The sequence below is a fragment of the Barbus barbus genome (genome assembly GCF_936440315.1).
Source record: "Barbus barbus genome assembly, chromosome: 42".
NCBI lineage: Eukaryota > Metazoa > Chordata > Actinopteri > Cypriniformes > Cyprinidae > Barbus > Barbus barbus.
This window is the reverse complement of record NC_136720.1, coordinates 1849224-1868421: the sequence shown is the minus strand read 5'-3', so window position 1 is coordinate 1868421 and position 19198 is coordinate 1849224. Positions and strand designations below refer to the sequence as shown.

Below are 19198 nucleotides of genomic sequence, written 5' to 3'. Positions count from 1 at the left end.
CGCGCATCCCAGAACAGAGCAAGGCGAGCATTTGTGCTAATAAAACTATTTATTTTTAAAATGACCGATCATTTCGCTAGATAAGACCCTTATTCATCGTCTGGTAACGTTTAAAGCCCTTTGAAGCTGCACTGAAACTGTCATTTGGACCTTGAACCGTTTGGGTCCCAATGAATTGCCCGCTCCAGGTGTGTGTTCACTGGTGTGTGTGTGTGTGTGTGTTCACTGCTGTGTGTGTGTGTGTGTGTGTGTGTGTGTGTGTGTGTGTGTGTGTGTGTGTATGTGTGTGTGTTCACTGCTTTCAGTTATCATCAAATGATGATGTTTGTAAATCAATTTCCAACAAATGAAATCTGAGTAACATTATAATCACATTTTAGCACATTTTCTATATTGCTAATTTTATCTGGGGAAATGTAAATCACAACAGAAATAGTTTTAATCATTTTAATAAAGGATTTTCATTCAAACTGTTTTATACTCGCAGTGAATGTAATCATTTACAGTCATGCACCTTTAATGAAATACACTTTAACCAAATTTGATTTATTCCCTTTATATTCTGAGAGAAACCGAGATGGAATAATAAATAATTAAATAGTTTAATCTCTCTGCAACCACACATGTAATTTTGAATACTTTATGAGTTGTTTTCTAATGTGAAATTATATGGTTTTATTGAAAAAGACTTTTATTTTGGTCTGGCGGTGTGACGTCATCAGGCTGCGCCGCGCATCTGTGAGTCGGCTGAAGAAAGGTGTGTGCTTTTAACTATTTAAAGTGTTTAAATCAACTTAAAACGGTGAAATGAATTATTAACTAGTGTAACATCCCGATGCTTTATCTAGTGATATTAATGAAGGGTTTGCTAAAGCGCAGGACGCTCAATGTATCGTGAATTAGTTGAGTTTGAATCAACTGCGTCGCAAAATGATTCACTCGAATCTCCAAACAGTGTAAATAAATACACCGAGAACAGCAAACATGTGTAACTAACTTACAACTTTTACAACACAACTGCAGATGTGTGTGATTTGTGTGGTTTTATGAAATTGAACGCCAGGTGTTTTTGTCCCATCTCTAAGATGCTCCGATCTGTCTGTTTACCTGTTCTTTCAGTCCCGAATCCGATTCATGTGTTCACATCTGAAACATCCCGCAGGCGTAGTTGTCATGTAGTGCCTCCACACCTGCTACACCTGTTTAAAGTGCATATAGAGTCAGCGAGGTTGATTATGATTGATGTCCACATTAACTGAGGGGCCGAATAATGTTCATGACACATTTTAATTCTAATGTGACTCTCACTTACTACTGTACTATGTATACTCGTACACACATGCCAGTTGTATTGTACCGTCTCTACCTATTTTTATGAGCACTTTATGACACACAGATGAGTTGCATTGGTGTACAAATCTATGTATAAGACACAGAAATAATGTAAAATAAACTAAACATTTACAAACATTAGAAACATGTTTTTATATTCCCTACACTCCACAAACAATCCTGTAAATTTAGCAGTGTTCAGAATAGAAAAAAGAACGAAAATATAAGTAAAAAACACACAAATTATAGTGGCATTCACTATAAACGTATATTATAAACGCCCAGTCTAAATATTTAAAGCGAAACTGAAACTGGCGTGGTTGCTGGAAAATGCACAAAACAAACTCACTTGCCTTTTCTCATTCATCACCAATCCTGATGAGCTTGACCTTGATTGCTTTATATAAGTCTCCTTGGAAATCACAGCACATTTCATTTGAAAAAACGCTGTTTATAATCCAGAAAAACAGTAGCCTATATCCATTCTCATAAAAAACTGTGTGGGAAACAGAAGAAATCATATCTTTGCAAGATAAAACGACTAATTATTTCCATGTTTTCCCCAAATGCCATCACCCGTGAGCAGGAGGATAACACTACCATTTGTTCTGATGCTGGAGAGTCTTTTAAGCATTTTTAAAACCTTCCAATACAAGGCATTTTTCAAAACAAACGACCACTTTCACATTTTTAAAACATGTAACTTATTTACAATGGTGCCAGTTTTGTAGTGTATGTAGCTATTTTGACTTTATTTTGTATTCGCTGTGCGGCGTCCGTCAAAAATAGACTAGGCAGCTATCTTTGGCGAAGCCGCGCGGAGAGCCGCTTCTGAAACGTGCCGCAGATCGACTGGAGCGGGCACGATCAGCTCCGGTGGATGGTGTAAATCAGGGGTTATATACTGCACTATATATATAACATATAACGTCATTAAACCGCAGAGAAGTACCAAATTGTCAAGTTTTAATGACGTACAGAACGCGATGCCTCAGAAAATCCGATCTGCCTGTTTACATGACAGTCGCATTGGCACATATCCCATTTATTTCCACATACGAATAAGACCTGAGGCCGATCTCGCTATATCCGAATGAATGCGTTTTTCTCCTGTTTACACGGTCATAGAACAAGATCCGGTCTGTGTCACATATGAGCAAAAAATCGGAATTGGGTCACATTTAGCTGACAGTGTAAACGGGGCCTAACCGACTCCCTTACTAGTGTGCTGACTACTGAACTAAGGAGCTGACCGAGGCATGCATGAGAGATTTAGTTTGCTTTTCTTTCGGCTTCTGAAAATGCGGTTTGTATTTGATTTTTCTTTCTGTTTATTCTCGTCTTAAACAGATAACTTCAGCTGAGATCCACTTGACAAGATTATAAAGATGGCGTTTATTAAAGAGGAGATTGAAGACTTGAAGATTGAAGAAACATTCAGAGTCAAGCATGAAGATACTGAGAAACACACAAAGATGGAGTTTATTAAAGAAGAGAGTGAAGACGTGAAGATTGAAGAACTATTCCGAGTCAAACATGAAGATACTGAGGAACAAACAGGTTGGTAGGGGTGGGCGATACGAGCTAAAATTCATATCGCGGTATTTTCCACTGTCCAGACGATATCGATATTATATTGCAATATGAGGAAAAAAAAATTGGAATCACATTTTAGTAGACCTTAATTAAATTACAGGCATAATATGAATTTTAACCTTGTATAACTAGAATAAAAAAACACATGATTTCAAGATCTAAGGCAGAAATAGAATGGTGTGACTTTAGATACATAGAACGTGCATGTTCTATCAGTTCCGTTACGCTACATGGACTGATGCAGATTCACTCTATGACAGTAGATGGCGCTTAAGGCCTCAATTTAGCGTTCCTTTGGTTACCTCTGGAAACAAAGCTGCTCTGCGCTCATGAACACGGAGGTAAAAGCCTTTCAAAACAAACTTCCTGATAATATAGCATTATGAGAGATTTATAAGCAATTTTGTGAGGCTGGGTCATTTTTGACCCGGAACACCACAAGTGTGACTTTTTGCAATTTTGTACAAAATAAAAGCATTTAAAAGCAAACTTCCTGATTAAACATTAAAGCACACTAGTGTGATAAACTGCATATTTTTATAATTTTTTGTTTAATGTGAAAATTATTCATAATTTTTTTTTTCACTCAAAAAATGAGATACCTACTTTCAGATAAATGAGGCCTACAATTAATCAGATGCAAATAGAAACACAAAACCAGTCCTAAATGAAAGAAAACAAGTTGACAAAAAAGATTGAATCCAATCTTTGGTGATAATATAGCATAATGAGTGATTTATAAATTTCAGTCCAATGCAATAACATTAACTAGTATTTTCATGAAAAAGAAAATCTTCTCTGGACAAAAAAGACCTGAACACCACATGATGGTTAAATAGATTTTTTTACCTTTTATGTGCATTTTTACACAGAAATAACTGAACAGATCTTTGTTCAAAAGTTGATGTCACAAACTTAGTGAGGTTGACCCGACATTGATTCAGAGGCTGTATCTTAGCCACACTTTGATCAATAGAAGCGAAACTTGGCAAGCTTCATCAACACTATGATCTGAGGGTCCATGCCAAAGTGCGCCACCTACTGGTCATACGATATTAAAAATTGACATTTTTGCTTAGAACTTTTGAACAATTAGTCAGAAAATCATGATCTGATTGGTGATTGGCCGTCATGCCATCATGATTAGTGTCTGTGGATTTCTTGGGTCATGCCAAATCCGGGGATATCAATTTTGCCAGGATTGACTGAACCATGTGTCCGCCATGTTGAAATTTGTGATAAATTGCAATATCTTTTAAACCATTTGACATATTGCCACAAAAATCGGTAGGCATCATCAACACCATGTACCAGAGGTACCTAAGTAGTTTGAACACAGCGCCACCTAGTGTTCCAGAGATATAACAACTTTTGCAAAAACGCTTATAATTTTTGAAAAAAATAGTCAATTTTATTTTTATATCCTTTCATTCCCTGGATTATGCTGATTCTGACAATATCTCGTTTGTCATTTTCCATAAAAATGTGCCTGTCCGCCATATTTAAGTAAATTAAAAACTGTTTTTCCACTGTTCCTCCAACAATTTTCATCCAATATCGAATCAGATGATCTTTGGACTGAGCCACACCCGACTGAATGGATTTTTGAAATTAGCTACCGTTCTTGAGAAATACATCTCCGAAGCAGACTGTGCCTTTGTTTGTTGACATGCTAGTTAGCTTAGCATGCTAAAGAGCGCTGAAACCTCTACTCAGCAGCCTGGTGAATGTGTTACAGCATGCATCCCAAACTCTTCACGTCATGGGTTTGAAACTCAAGTGTGACACATGCCCAGACTGCAAGAGGTACTGTGGCGAGAAATGATGCAGAAGTTGCTTCTGTTTCAGGGCACTGATTCTGTCCAAGTATGATTTTATCTGAAGATGTTAAATGCAGCTACCAGTGCATTTATGTACATATTAATTACTGAATGGATTCTCAGTTGATCCTCTGAACTTCAGCAGCAGTGTGAACCCCATGTTCCCTGTGGCGCTAACAAGATGGGCGATAAGCACTTGACCTGGAGATTGTGGGTTTGATTCTCATGTGGTGCCACTTTATAAAATTGTGTGTAATTTTGTGTTGTTTTGATTACTTCATTATCCGGCTCAGCACTGTATTAATCTTTCTTCCTCTTGGATTAGAATAGTTTTTTTCATGTATTCATTCTCATCTTTTGTTCATTTTCAGATCATTCTCATAGGAACTTCTGTACCTGTCTATTTTTTGTGTACATTTTATGTCTTCTCTTTGTGCTCAACCAGCACTTGTGCTTTGAAAACGGCAGCGGGTAGATTTATGCTTTCAGTTTGAATAGAAATCTTATACAGTACAGTATGTCAATATAAAATGGTAATTTTGAGTGAGAAATCACCCACTGCTCTGTTCTGCTTGATGATTCACTTTTGTAGCTTGAATAAAGATGAATTTATATTCAATTTATAGTTTATACATTTACAAATTATACTCTGTCAAGATTGTTTTAAGTTCACTATTTTTAAAAGCCTAATAAATGTTAAAAATCATGGTTTTCAGTGTTACTTTAATGCTGAATGGCTATAATTAATGGCTCAGTTTGATGTCTGTTGCTTTGTGCGATTAAACTTGTATTTGTCTCTTCATCTCAGATTTGATGGCACTGAAAGAGGAGAGTCAAGAACTGAATGAAACTGAAGAGAAAGATCAAAATGAGAAACAGCATGATCTCAAACCTGGAGAAAAATCGACTGGTTGCTCACAGAATGAAAAGAATTCAACACCAAAAAAACTGCAAACTACAACCCTTAATTCCCACATGAGAATTCATTCTGGAGAGAGACCTTACACCTGGCAACGGTGTGGAGAAATGTTCAATCGAAAAGAAAGCCTTAAAGTCCACATGAAAATTCAGATTGAAAAGAAACCGCTCATATGCTCTCAGTGTGGAAAGAGTTTTACACGGAAAAGTCACCTTAGTATCCACATGAGAAGTCATACTGGAGAGAAACCGTACACCTGCGAACTGTGTGGGAAGAGTTTCAGACGAAATGGAGATCTTAAGACTCACATGACCGTACACACTGGAGAGAGACCCGTATGTATTCAGTGTGGAAAGAGTTTCACACAGAAAAAAAACCTTAATGTCCACATGAGAATTCACACTGGAGAGAAGCCTTACACCTGCAAGCTGTGTGGGAAGAGTTTCATACGAAGTGGAGGTCTTAAGACTCACATGAGAGATCACACTGGAGTGAAGCCTCACACCTGCAAACTGTGTGGGAAGAGCTTCACACGTCAAGAAAACTTCAAGACTCACATGAGAATTCACACTGGAGAGAGACCGTTCATATGTGTTCAGTGTGGAAAGAGCTTCGGATATAAAGAAAGCCTTAATTATCACATGTGGATTCATTCAAGAGAAAAGAGTTTTAAATGTCTTCAGTGCGAAAGGAGTTTCACAGACACAAAGCACCTTAGGAATCACGTTCAAATTCACATCGGAGAAAAGCCTTTCATGTGCCATCACTGTGGGAAGAGTTTAAAAAACAATGCAAGCCTTGAGAATCACATAAGAGTTCACACCGGAGAGAAACCTTTCACCTGCCCTCAGTGTGGAAAGAGCTTCACAGTAAAGAGGAACCTAAAGATTCATGAGAATTCACACAGGAGAGAGTCACATATCTAAGCAAACCGAAACATTATTTGCAAACTCGAGACATTTAAAAAAGGAGTGATTTCTTGGATTACCCTTTTCTAATCGCATCAGAAAGGTACAGGAATGGTATTACATTTAAAGTAATATTCCAATTTTGAAACTTAAATATCCCCTGAACATCTTTGCATGACATCTGAACTCAATTTGAAGGGTCTTGTTTCTAGATTTGTTGAATATTTTAATAACTCAAGGGTTCCTCCTGTCCAACATTTGAAGATGCCCTGGGAGAAAGACCTCAGTCTAGATATTTCAGAAGACACTTGGACCGAGACCCTTGACCCTGTAACTTTCATCTCAATAGGGCCCAAGCACCAGTGATGCGAGGACCCTCTTGGAATTGCTGTTTCTTCTTCTCACATTTTTGAGGGCCTACACATGCTCTGAAACGTTGCACACTGGTGAACTGGCAGAAATTTACATCTGCTAGGAGTTTCAGAATTGGGAGTGGAAAAATGGCTCGATAGCGCCACCTATAATATTTCAACTAAGTGCCCCTCCCGTTTCATGTATGTGTATGAAATTCGGTACATGCATGTAATGCTCCTACACCTACATAAAATTATCTTGGAGCGAAGTCCTAATTGCGACAGGAAGTCAGCCATTTTGAATTTCCTCAGATTTTTGTGCAGTTTTTGCCATTTTCAGGCCTCGTACTTTAGCAAACTCCTCCTACAGCTTTTATCATCTTCAAATTTTGTGAGCGTGATCATAAGGCCTTTGCGATTGTTAAATTGTGAAGATCTTGGGTTTTCGTCAAAGGTCATGTGAACTAAATTTTGTGGTGTTTCGCCATGAAACGGGAAGTTGTTGTAACTCAGGCAAACAATGTCCAGTCTGCCCCAAACGTCACACGTTTGAGAAGAGTCCTGGCCTGAACACACCTACATGCTTATATTAAGTTATAGTCATAGCACCACATACTGGCAACAGGAAGTGACATGTTTAACACTGTTATGAACACTAGCCTTGCAACATATTAAGAAGGTTCTCATCTCAGATGGCGCAGTGGATAAGACACATGCCTTTGGTGTGAGAGACCCGGGTTCGAATCCACTGTGAGACACCAATGTGTCCCTGAGCAAGACACTTAACCCCTAGTTGCTCCAGAGGCGTGCGACCTCTGACATATATAGCAATTGTAAGTCGCTTTGGATAAAAGCGTCAGCTAAATTAATAAATGTAAATGTACTGTGCTGCTAGTAGTGCATCACAGCGTTAAACATGTCACTTCCTGTTGTCAGTAGTGCTATGACTAACCGAATATGAGCATGCATATGTGTTCAGGCCAGGACTCTTATCAAACATGTTAAGTTTGGGGCAGATTAGAGATTGCATGCCCGAGTTACAGCAACTACCTCTTTCATTGCATTAATAGAACTAAAAAAAAAATGTTTATGCATTTTAAGTAAGTTTTGTGTATGCGTGTGTATATAAATTTGTATGTGCAATGTGATCTCATGAGAATTCATATGTATTTTATGTAAAATGTGGTTCTACAAAACGTACAATTGTTTACACAGACTCTAAAACACACAATACTGACGTATTTACAGCATTAAACATACATTACGCACATCACCAAAAATGTCAAGTATTTATGTATGATCAAGTTTTTTTAGACTTAGAAATGAATCCTTGTGCATATTTTGAATCATTAATGGAACTTCATTTAAGGTTAAAACACTTCAGAAAACACACTTTCCTGTCTGAAACAATCCTCTCAGACCAAATCCTGTGTTACACCCCATCTAGGGTGAAGGTGCATCATGAAAGAGAGTATGACAAAGTAGAGTGCTTTCTGAAAAGCGATTAATAATTTACTGAACATAATAGATTTACAGTGCAGTTGGGAGATCTAGATTCAGAGGCCCGTTTCAGAAAGGAGGTTAAGTGAAAACTCCCGAGTATGTTAACCCTGAAATGATAACCCTGTTCCAGAATGGGAGGTTAGTCAAACCCAAGAAAGCAAGGTAATTCAAGCCCGTTTCTAAAGAGAGGTAAATGTTAGTCCCTCTGTATACTTTCATTCAATGTTCTTCTGTCAAATTAAAGTGAAAGGAGATTGGGGATAACATTCTAATCCTCAGAAGACATTCTACTTTGTATTGACATGAGGTTTAGTAGAAAGTGGCAAAAATAGAATACAGAATTAAATACAAATTCACCTTTATTGCTTTCAATACTACAATTGTCTGTGAATTATCATGCCGAACAATATACTGGTCGACACATTTTCCTCTTTTACTCAAAGGTTTAACGGGAAAGAATGTGATGTTGTGTCTCACAGGAAGACTTGGACCAGTCTACTCTTAGTACTTGTGGTGATGAATGGCTTCAGGCAAACTTTGAAGAACTACATGCTCAAAGCAATACACCTCACACCTGGGAGACTGCTGGGGAGAGCTACAGATCACAAAAGTCCATCAAAGTTGTCCTAAGACAAGAACGGGTAAGGTTTTGCATTTAGGACAACTTCGATGAAAGGTTTTGATCCACTTCAAATGTATATAAATTTAAAGAGCATGGCACACATTTAAACTCTGTTAGCTCAGAAACATTTGTTTCAAATAAAATAATGAAAGGATAGTTAACCAAAAAAAAGGACAAAATGTCATTATTTACTTTCCCTTACAAGGAATGCGCAATGGGTAGGATAGGCGTGCGATGTAGATGCGTATTATATTTACACAAAAAGTGTGTATCATGTGCATGCCAGCAAATCTGTCTGCGCTGCTTCAAGACATTGTTTCTATTTGATTCACATTTGAATGAGGTCAGGCTCAACCTTTCAGACCAACAGAAAAATGCAAATAACAGAGAACTTCAGTATTTCCATCATACCAAACTACAATTGCATTTCATTATGATTGCAAGTCAAGTGTCTGAGTTCTACTATTCTGTGACCTTTGTGGGTTACTTCTAAGTTCAGAGGCAGCTGAGAGATGAGCTCTTCAGTAGTTTCTTTATAAAGCTCAGTCGATCCATTAAAGTTACTTTTGAGGAAGAGCAGTTCCATTGACAAGCCAATGATGACTATCTCCTCCACGGTGGTGGCTCAGTAACCTGGAACAGAATAAATAGGCTACAAATCAGTATCAGGCTACTATAAAAACTATTTAATTAAAGAGAGTCCATTTCAAAGAATGCACCCCTACTGAGCAAGCTAAAGCTTTGATGGAAGAAATACATTTTCATGTTTAGAGGGGTAGATTGTTCCTAGTTACTTATTTCACTGTAGTGTTATTATTTGTTGCTGTTCAAGATGTTCTAACTTAACATTATAAAGGGGACCTATTGTTCAAAAAATCCCTTTTATAAGGTGTTTGAACAGTGCAGTGTGTGAAAACAACCAGCCTATAATGATCAAAAATCCACCCACTAATTTGTTTATAATCCTAATAATATCATAAACAGTCTCAGAGCAAGCGATTCCAGATTTCTCCCCTTTGACACGTCACTGAGGGGAAAAGTCCCGCCCATTTGTGATGCGTTCTGCCCGATTAGCATAAATACAGTGCTGAGTGAGAAGCAGCAGTCCGCCATTACTGTTTTTTTGCTCTAGCTACCAGAGTCATTTCAAGTGTTGTGTTTTGGGAGTCTCCATAGACTCCCTCCATCTGAGCTGCTGAGGACACTGTGCTTAAGTTTCATTGTCTAAGAAAATGTCCCAGAAAAAAATCGGAAAAGTTTTTTCTAGGATAGAAACGATTAAGACATTAACAGTGTCTTCCTCAGGTAAATTACTGTTTTTTGTGTGCCACCTGTTGCGCTACGAACATAGCAGCAGCATGCCAACCAGTGGTGTAGTCCTAAAGAAAAAAGTGGTTTACTATTACCAGTGACCCCCCCCCCCCCCCCCCCCCCCCAAACACCACCACCAAAATATATATATATATTTTTTTATTGTTGTTGATTTTTTTAGTAATTCATATAGTAATTTAGTAATATCAATACAGTGCACTCTAAAATTAGCCGATTATTTTTTAAGTAGTCTACAGCATGACTTCCTGGTTGTTCCGGCCCATCTGTCGACCGCATTATTACAGTTCTGTATAATTTCAACATGTTTCTATATATTCATTGTGAAAAGTGCTTCACAGATACATCTGAATTGAATGTTTTATTTTATGCATTTACACACTGATTGTATTATTTAGGAAGGGAATTATACATCCCACAAGGGGATTCTGCGTGTAGGCAGGGCTTGACTGGGGTTAAAATTTGGCCCTGGACATATCTGGGCCACGAGTTCCCCCATGAATGTTTTTCTGGGTTATAGGGCCTTCATTTGGCCGATTCACACTTTTGGAGTATTTGCTTTTTTCAGTTCGCTGTAAAACAGCTTAAAAATAGAGCCTAATGTGGGGGAGGTCTTCCTCGCTTCGGCGATCGGCTCACTACTCAGTCGATCCACCGGGAATATCCCGGTGCTCCAGATGACCTTGCTCTCCCTGCTCATAGGTGAAAAACCAAAGCGCCATTGAGTGGAGTTCTCTCAATGCAGCGGACACACACATTCACATTACAACAAAGAATCATGAGTTTCACTAATTGGAGACCATTATAGGGGAAGATACAGTAGATTACGGACAAAAAAGTGGGTATACCGAGGGTATACACAAATATTGATCCTTAGAAGTCGTAATACGTAATAATAAACAGCCCGAGGAAAAAAGTAAGCATACGGCATACACTTGCGTATGGCCCCGAACGCAGCACTGATGCCAACTCTTCTGTGCATATGGGATGGGAATGCCACGCCACGTTATAGACTTTCACTGTCCCCTAAATTCCACCCCCTAGATGTGGATCCCGCCCCGCCCCCTGGATCTTTGTTCTGCAGTGAGGGGCTACGGTCACATCCGGCTCCGATTAGTAAAGGAATTTCCGCCTGCACTATTGTCAATGGACAGACGAAGAAAACTGAACTAATTTAGTTGGACTTGAAACAGTTTATTTATACTGAACCCCTACCATGTATTGCATCCTTCATTTAAATGTTCAACATTATCTGATCGATGCGCTGCTGCTGTGTTGTTGCCTGTCATCAAGACTGTGACCATGAATAGCATTACACTGCTCCAATTACTCCCCGAGGAATAATCAGGCTGGTTTAAAGTTATTTTTAATATTATGTTTATTCTCGCGATATATGTATTGTGATTAACCTCCTGTTTTGTATACAGTGTAATGCTGTTCAATCATTGCACTCAGCCACGCAGGATACGAGTCGTTATTAAAGATGACCAATGTACTTATTTTTGAATCCTCTGTGGGCTGGAAATATTCCTTTATTTAAACGGCTTTAATTTGATGTAATTATTGAGGATTGGATCGTAAAGTAAGTGCATGGACATGTGGTGTTTGTCCAGGGGATGTCTGGGCATGTACGGGTGAATGGACCGGTGGTATTGTGGAGCTGGTAAATAGGGGTCTCGGTGATCCCGGGGCAAAATCTGCTTTCAACTGATTCTTGTAGGCTGTTGAAAAATACATTTTCCCTTTATTCCTGTTTTTTGCAGAAAGGGCCGTTCTAAAAGCTATTCTAATACACAACAAACGAATATGAGAGAAAAGAACATCAGACCTGTAGAAAAGAAGGGGCTGATTTTAATAATTGATAAAACGCCATTTTTTATGCCGTCTTTGTCAGACGGAGCGGCGTAAACTACAGCGTATTATGGATGGCCTAACGGCGATATTAATGGCGGTTCTGCTGTGAAAACACCGAAATTTACGCCGTCTGTACTACAAAACGCTGTAGTTTACGGCATTTTAGACCAAAAACAAACATACGTTTTCTGGACACCAGGGGCCTCATGTACAAATGTTGCGTACGCACAAAATGGGCATAGAAATGTGCGTATGATTTTCTATGCATGTATTTGGATTTATAAAAAATAAATATGTGCGCACCGTATGGATGCTCTTGACTGCGTACGCACTCTTTTTCCTGGAGTGAGAAAAGTAAAAGTAATTTCATTGCGATATACACATTTACATTAAATATTCCCCTCTCATTAATGGAGATAAGCACTGAAATTAGCCTGCATAAAGAATTATATGAATTTAGACATATTTGTAGTGGATGCGCTTGATCACTTTTCCTGTGGCATGCTGTGTTTTAATGACAGCGAGTGCTATAACTCATATTTATACTAAACTACAGATCTCATGTTATGAGAATTTTTATTATTTTTTGCAAGAACAATGATCAATGATGCGCACTTACTTCGATACTGGTGGACACTGCTGGATGCTCGGTGGTTGAACGGTCCATTGTCCGATTTAAATGGGTCCAATGATGATAACTTACTGTACAACCGCAGCTGCACGGAGGTATTGATGGCGTGTCAAGGCATTTTCACAACATTATCAAAAATACCACTTTATTTGAAGGATCCAGCTTGAAAAAAACGGTAAGATTTGCGTGTTTCCTTTTTAAAATAATTTGTCAGTGATGCGCCAAATCAGACAATTGTATTTACGCTGCAATAAATATAGGCTTATGTGTTTCCACTAAAAATAGCTAAAAGATGTTCACCTTTTCAGAAAAACTACATACATTTAATTTGATTTGAATTGTTTAAGGGTGTTTTCACATCTGTAAATCAATTGCTTTGTTCCGAAACAGGGATTAAAATTATTACAATGTTGCTTTTTATTGTTGGTGCGGTTCGCTTTCAAAAGTTTCTAAAAGCCCATAAAACCGATGAAAGCTTCGGATCTTTCAATGTTTCTCTATGGCGCTGAAACCTAAAGATGTCAGAGTTCCGCTCCCAGTGCAACTGATACTCGACTGCCATTGGCTAGTCTGCGTGCGAGGGGAGGGGCTTACCGATACCATTATACCCATTATACAGCGTGATATAGCTTGGCTCATTGGTCCGTTGGATCGGATTGCTTTCTCACTACAACCGAACTGCTCCAGAGTTCGTTTTCAATTGAGCAGAGACCACCTCGTTCAGGCGATCTCGGATCGATTGTTTTGGTGCGCATCCGAGCGTGATTGCCGTGTTCACATATGCCCAAACGAACCGAGCTAAGGGGGAAAACGTGCCAGGTTCCAAAACAACGGGCCAGGTGTGAAAACACCCTAAAGCAATTGAAAAAGAATGAGGACAACTATATTCTAAAATAGGCTATTTATCTGAGAACTAATTTTTATGGATATTTTGAGATATTCTAAGACATACTGGATGATTTTGGCAATAAAATTTTATGTGGCACAAATGGCATTTAGTCCGTATCTCATATTTCCTTAATGTCTTGTACCTTTGACTGTGTTAAACAAGGTGTCACGTGGATGGGAATATGCATGGAAATGATATGCAGATGAGGTTAAGCATAGTAAAACGAGGCGTTGTAAACTCCATATATGGGGATTTCTGGGAGGAGACGGGGTGGAGATGCACGTACACACAATCTTCCCCTGACTGATATTTATAAAAGAATTTTGCGCAGGTTCTGGCGTACGCATGGTTTTATAAATCTGAAAACTTTTGTGTGTGCGCAAAATCGAGCTTTTGTGCTTACGTACACTTTTAGGATGAAATCTACGGAGAGTTTTATACATGAGGCCCCAGGCGTCTGGTTAATGGCGAATTATGACCCATTTGGCATTCCATAGACCGTTTCCGTGCTCGTTTGACTCGCGCCTGGCGCTGAAGTGAAGGTGGAGCATGCGTCTGAAACATCTCCAGTTTTATGTGGTCATAAAGACGTTCTGCGTTTAAATAAACAATGGTTCTTGTCAAGAAAAATGAGATGGAAACAGCAGTTGTGAGTGGGGTGGCCAATCCTAGCCCCACCCCTGCGTTTCTATTTTTAACACATTAAATTGAAAAAATTAATCACCTGCACTGACACGCTAATTTTGACAGCACTAATTATTACTATATTCCACATTTTGAATATCAAAATATGTAGTTCATCAAAAAAAAAAAAACACTCACACATGCATAATCACATTCACTACACCAGATTATAAAAATATTTTTATGAGTTTCCTTGTGGATTTGTTATATCTTATTTGATTTTAAACTTCCACATTCAATTTCTCCTCATCCACATTTGATATATACCAAGTCACACACTGACTCTCATTAGACTAATGTGACTGAATTATACAGATGTGGCCAAGAAAGCACATCATACTGTAGCTTAACACACAGTAGCTGTAGACCCGATCAGACTGGCGTGTATTCCAGATAGCAAGGTTAACTTATGGCCAGTTCACAATGACCTTATGAAAATTAACCATTGTTTTACTACAAATTAAACCAAAAAAACATGGTTACTATAGTTAAACCATGGTAAACACAAATTGACCATGGTGTTTGTAGTAAAATTTGTGGTTATATAAATGGTAATCAATACTGCAAAGAAACATGGTTACTACACTTTTACTACAGTAAAACCATGGTTAATTGTCATCGTATCACTGTTGTTTTCACACTGCACAACTATCTGGGGTAGCATTCAGTTGCTGCTGTGTTCACATTGCATGATAGATCGGCGACATGAGGTTACACACTACATGACTTTACAATAGGAAGAATCACTGACAGCTCTGTCTGGTCCGCAACACCGCACAGGTGCAACTCAATAAATTAAAATGTCGTGGAAAGGTTAATTTATTTCAGTAATTTAACTCGGATTGTGAAACTCGTGTATTAAATAAATTCAATGCACACAGACTGGAGTAGTTTAAGTCTTTGGTTCTTTTAATTAAAATATTACTTATCTAGTTAACGTTAGTTTGTTTACAATAGCTTGTTGCATAGTGCACTGCATCTTATGGGGGTTTTCCACTGACTGGTACCAGCTCGGTTCGGTTCTGCTCTGTTTCGGACCTACGGTTTTCCACTACAACTGGTTGCTATAGCGACCAAACATTCTGAGAAGCAGCACAATCTTGAATTGCACAAGAAAGCTACATCATTGGTAAACTCCATCGAATTAGTTGACACTATTGAGACAGCAAATTCAAGGCGTTTTGCTGGCAAAGCAGTGGACCATTACAGGGCAGAGTTCTTCAAAGTATTGGATTGTGTGGAGGTTCAGTTTGGTGAGACAGTCTAAAGTCTCTGCAAAGCTTAGAGAATGTCCTTTTGACTGGATTGTTAACTGATTCAGTAGATAAGTACCCTGAGTTGCACAGAGGTACTCTTGCAGTACAGTTGCCTCTCTTTCACCAGAAATTGTCCTGTAGCAGCAGTAGAGAGGCAGCAGAGGTCCTAAGGGGAATGCCAGTGGAGGTGCATGGGTTGTTTGACCAAGTTGAGGTCCTTGTCAGAATTTTGTTGGTGGTTCCAGTGTCCTCATGTGAAGCTGAGAGGAGCTTCAGTGCATTGCGGAGACTAAAGACGTGGCTAAGGGCTACTATGGGCCAAGACAGACTTAACAGCTTTCCTGTAGCTCAAATAGTAGCGGATGGCGCTAGCAACGCTAAGGTCATGGGTTTGATTCCCAGGGAAAGCAAGAGCTGATAAAAAAAAAAAAAAAGTAAAAACTGTAACTTGAATGCAATGTAAGTCGCTTTGGATAAAAGCGTCTGCTAAATGCATAAATGTAAATGTAGTCTGCAATGTGCACAAAGACAAGCTCGACAACCTTAACATAAACAACATATGCCAAGAGTTTGTGGGGCCCAGTGATACCAGGAAAAACACATTTGGTACTTTTGTTTAGTGTCCATTCATTTATGTAAGTTTGCTTTAAATTGCAGATGTTTTTTTACATAGAGCAGTCACTGTAAATTGATTATTTAATAATTGATTTTGTTACAAAACATTACTTATTTTATATATCTTTTTCACAATAACAGTCGTGTTTAAAATTTATTGTATGTTGATGGCTTGACTGTAAACAACATAAACAATGCAATAAATAGTTTTGAAGAAAAATCAGTTTTGCCATTGAACCTGAGAAAAACTTTGAAAATAACCATAATGACGCAGTCTCCATGCTACAATAATCATGATAGAAGCAAAGCTTTTCACTGTGGGACATATCTTTATAAGTACAATTTGACTGTATTATTTGTGTCCCCTTCAAAAATTGCTCATGAGAAATTTTATATTTATTGTCCCGCCTACTGTTAAATGAAATTTACGCCCATGGCCGTGTGAAAGCGGAGTCTTCTGAAGTAAAGCGCAATCGAGGAAACTACCAGATTCAAAATTACCGTGTTCCAAAAGGTTCGCCGGCTGCACAGAGGACGAGTTCGGAGGTTGCTGCGCCATCGTTAATCGGCTGTGAAACGGCACTGGATCGGAATGAATGCGGTACTGTGAGGGAGTTTGGAGTATCTCGGCTGGAAACAACTCCATTGACTATGCTTGGTCTTCAGGAAGGCCTTGATCCATTCATTCAGCTAACTCGACGAAGATACTTACTCTCCGAAAAGATGGGCTTAGCAAACTCTCATAAAAACTTCCATACAAACTCTCAATTATGCTCTCGTACATGAACTGAACACTTACCCACACAACAAACAAACATCATTTATTTCCTTTGAACCTTACATGTAAGAAGTTCACCATTGAAAATTCTATGTGATGTTATGCATTAATGTGAAATGAGTTGAAATGTTATGTTTGGTTTTGATGAATTGAATTACTGTGTCCAAAGCTTTAACTTTGAGGTTGAGATCTAAGTTCGTACTGATAGCTTTTATTGTTTATGATATGCTGAAGTAATTCACGAGCAGATATTTTTATTCAAATTAAAAGAAAAGACAAGAAATTGTGAGAGTGTTTTGTATTGTTTTGTGACCAGTGATTTTGAGTTAGCGGGTATAGTTAGTCTCACTACGTCACAACGTGGTGGGAGTGATGAGATCGTTCCTCATGGTAGATGGGTGTGGGATGAATAGGCTGAAATCCGGATGATTGTGTGTGCTGGATACTTCTGCTTGGGAGCATTGTGTGGGCTGCTGTCGCGTGGTTGCCTCTGGTTTTCATCTTCTAACTCCAGGTCAGCTAGGTAGGTCATTATCTGTATTTGTGCCCTGTTATGGTTTCTAGGAAGCAGCCTATTCAGTTTTGGAACTAAACTGAGGGCAAAATAATACATTTCTTCCTCCTGTCCGGGGACATTTGGTGGTGCAAAAGTAGTGGGTTGTATTATGACGTCCAATAACTGTTGCTCGGTTATAGTTGGTGTTTCTGTCTGTGTTGACTGTCAGGCATCAGTGCTTGAACCCTGAGATGTATGGGGGAGTGATCGCCGTGATTTTGTCAAGTAAAGCAAGTGAAGCAGTCAGTCACCGCACCGGTGTGGATGTTTACTGTACTTCGCAATTATAGATTCTAGCCTACGTCTTGGAATATATGACCCAAATAAGAATTTTCACCATATATTGAGTATAGAAGATCGTCATGAAACACGGCAAGACCAAACTAATGCACTCACTGGACGAAGCGCATCAATTCCTGAGCTCCATTCCCACTCCTCATTCTCCTGGGATGGACGTGGCATACGGGTTTGATAATACCGAGTAACTTGACTTCTGATTTACTGACCTAGAACTGTGTCAATCGGCTGCTGGCAGTTCTTCATGTAAGCAAGGAAACTTAGTATCACTAATGTACAGTTTTCAATGTACATGATGCAATTATTTATGTTTGTTTCCTCATTATGGAAAATATAAATACTTTTTTCTTTTCTTTTTTACCCTTTATCAGTCGTATGAATTTGAAGTTATTCTGTTCTCTTATAATAATGGCTAATGGCGGTGTTATAAAGAATGGTACTGGCTGTCATGTTACTGTCACTGATTAAGACAGGGGAGGGTGGCAGCCTGGGGTTTTTACCCCAGTCTGTAAAAGTTTTATGGGGTGTTTTTTTTATTTATTTTTTTATGTTAATGGGTTTTTAAAGACAGACTTGAGTTAATTAATTTGCAGTGGTATAACTTTCTCTCATTTGTTCAGTTCACTGTTTGATAGTAATGACTGAAATTAATATAAGTTGTAATGTCAATGGTTTAAATGGCCCCCATAAACATACAAGTTTTTTTTACAACAACTGCGATGAAAAAAAGTTGACATTGCTTTGATCCAGAAAGCTCATTTGTGGAAGGATGACGTTCATAGATGCAATAACAAATATTACGAGGTGGCCTCTTTTGCTGCAACTGACGATAATACTAAAGGTGTTTTGATAACTGTTTGAAGAAATTAACATATTTCCATTCTCCCTGATCCTAACTGCTCTTTTCTCCTCGTACAATCATGCAGACCATTGTCCATAACAACTATCTGGTCTAAGAATATCAGTGGTGACTTACGAACTTTGTTTTCTGATCGGATTTGGGAGACAATCACATCATCCTCGAAGAGCCCAGATCATCGGATGATCCATTTGAAATTGCAGCATGGACTTTGTCCCCTTTGGGGAGCTTCTTTGTGCATGTATCGGCTTCCCCAAACAGCAGTTTATGTATGTTCATGTATGTTATTTATTTTTATTGTTTGCCTTTAAATAAAATTTAAAAAATTGTTCACAAAAAAACAACAACATTGTTATAAGCTAACCGTTGTGAATCGGGCTAAAGTAAGGCAATAGTT

The 19198-nt window shown here is 38.5% G+C and overlaps 2 protein-coding genes across 3 annotated transcripts in view; both read left to right on the top strand.

The window, feature by feature from the left end:
- LOC306861634 (uncharacterized protein) overlaps positions 1-19198 on the top strand; it is a 51070-nt gene that overhangs the window by 5472 nt on the left and 26400 nt on the right. The gene's annotated exons all lie outside the window — the stretch shown is intronic.
- Positions 699-8200, top strand: LOC306861645 (uncharacterized protein). Of its 2 annotated transcripts, XR_013783489.1 has the most exons (4): positions 699-757; positions 2683-2892; positions 5557-7468; positions 7913-8200. XR_013783489.1 is itself a non-coding variant. In XM_079404040.1 (3 exons), exons 2-3 carry the CDS (start codon positions 2721-2723, stop codon positions 6591-6593), a joined length of 1209 nt encoding a protein of 402 aa, XP_079260166.1. In that variant the 5' UTR covers positions 699-757; positions 2683-2720; the 3' UTR covers positions 6594-7540. The 2 variants fall into 2 exon arrangements, 1 of the variants encoding a protein (XP_079260166.1); XM_079404040.1 differs by lacking the exon at positions 7913-8200 and having other exon boundaries at positions 5557-7540.

Bases quoted from the DNA above. Each gene is read 5' to 3' on its own strand.
- LOC306861645 (XM_079404040.1), top strand. From the start codon at position 2,721: ATGGCGTTTATTAAAGAGGAGATTGAAGACTTGAAGATTGAAGAAACA. The intron at 2,893-5,556 runs GTTGGTAGGGGT...TCTTCATCTCAG, and splicing joins AGATACTGAGGAACAAACAG to ATTTGATGGCACTGAAAGAG.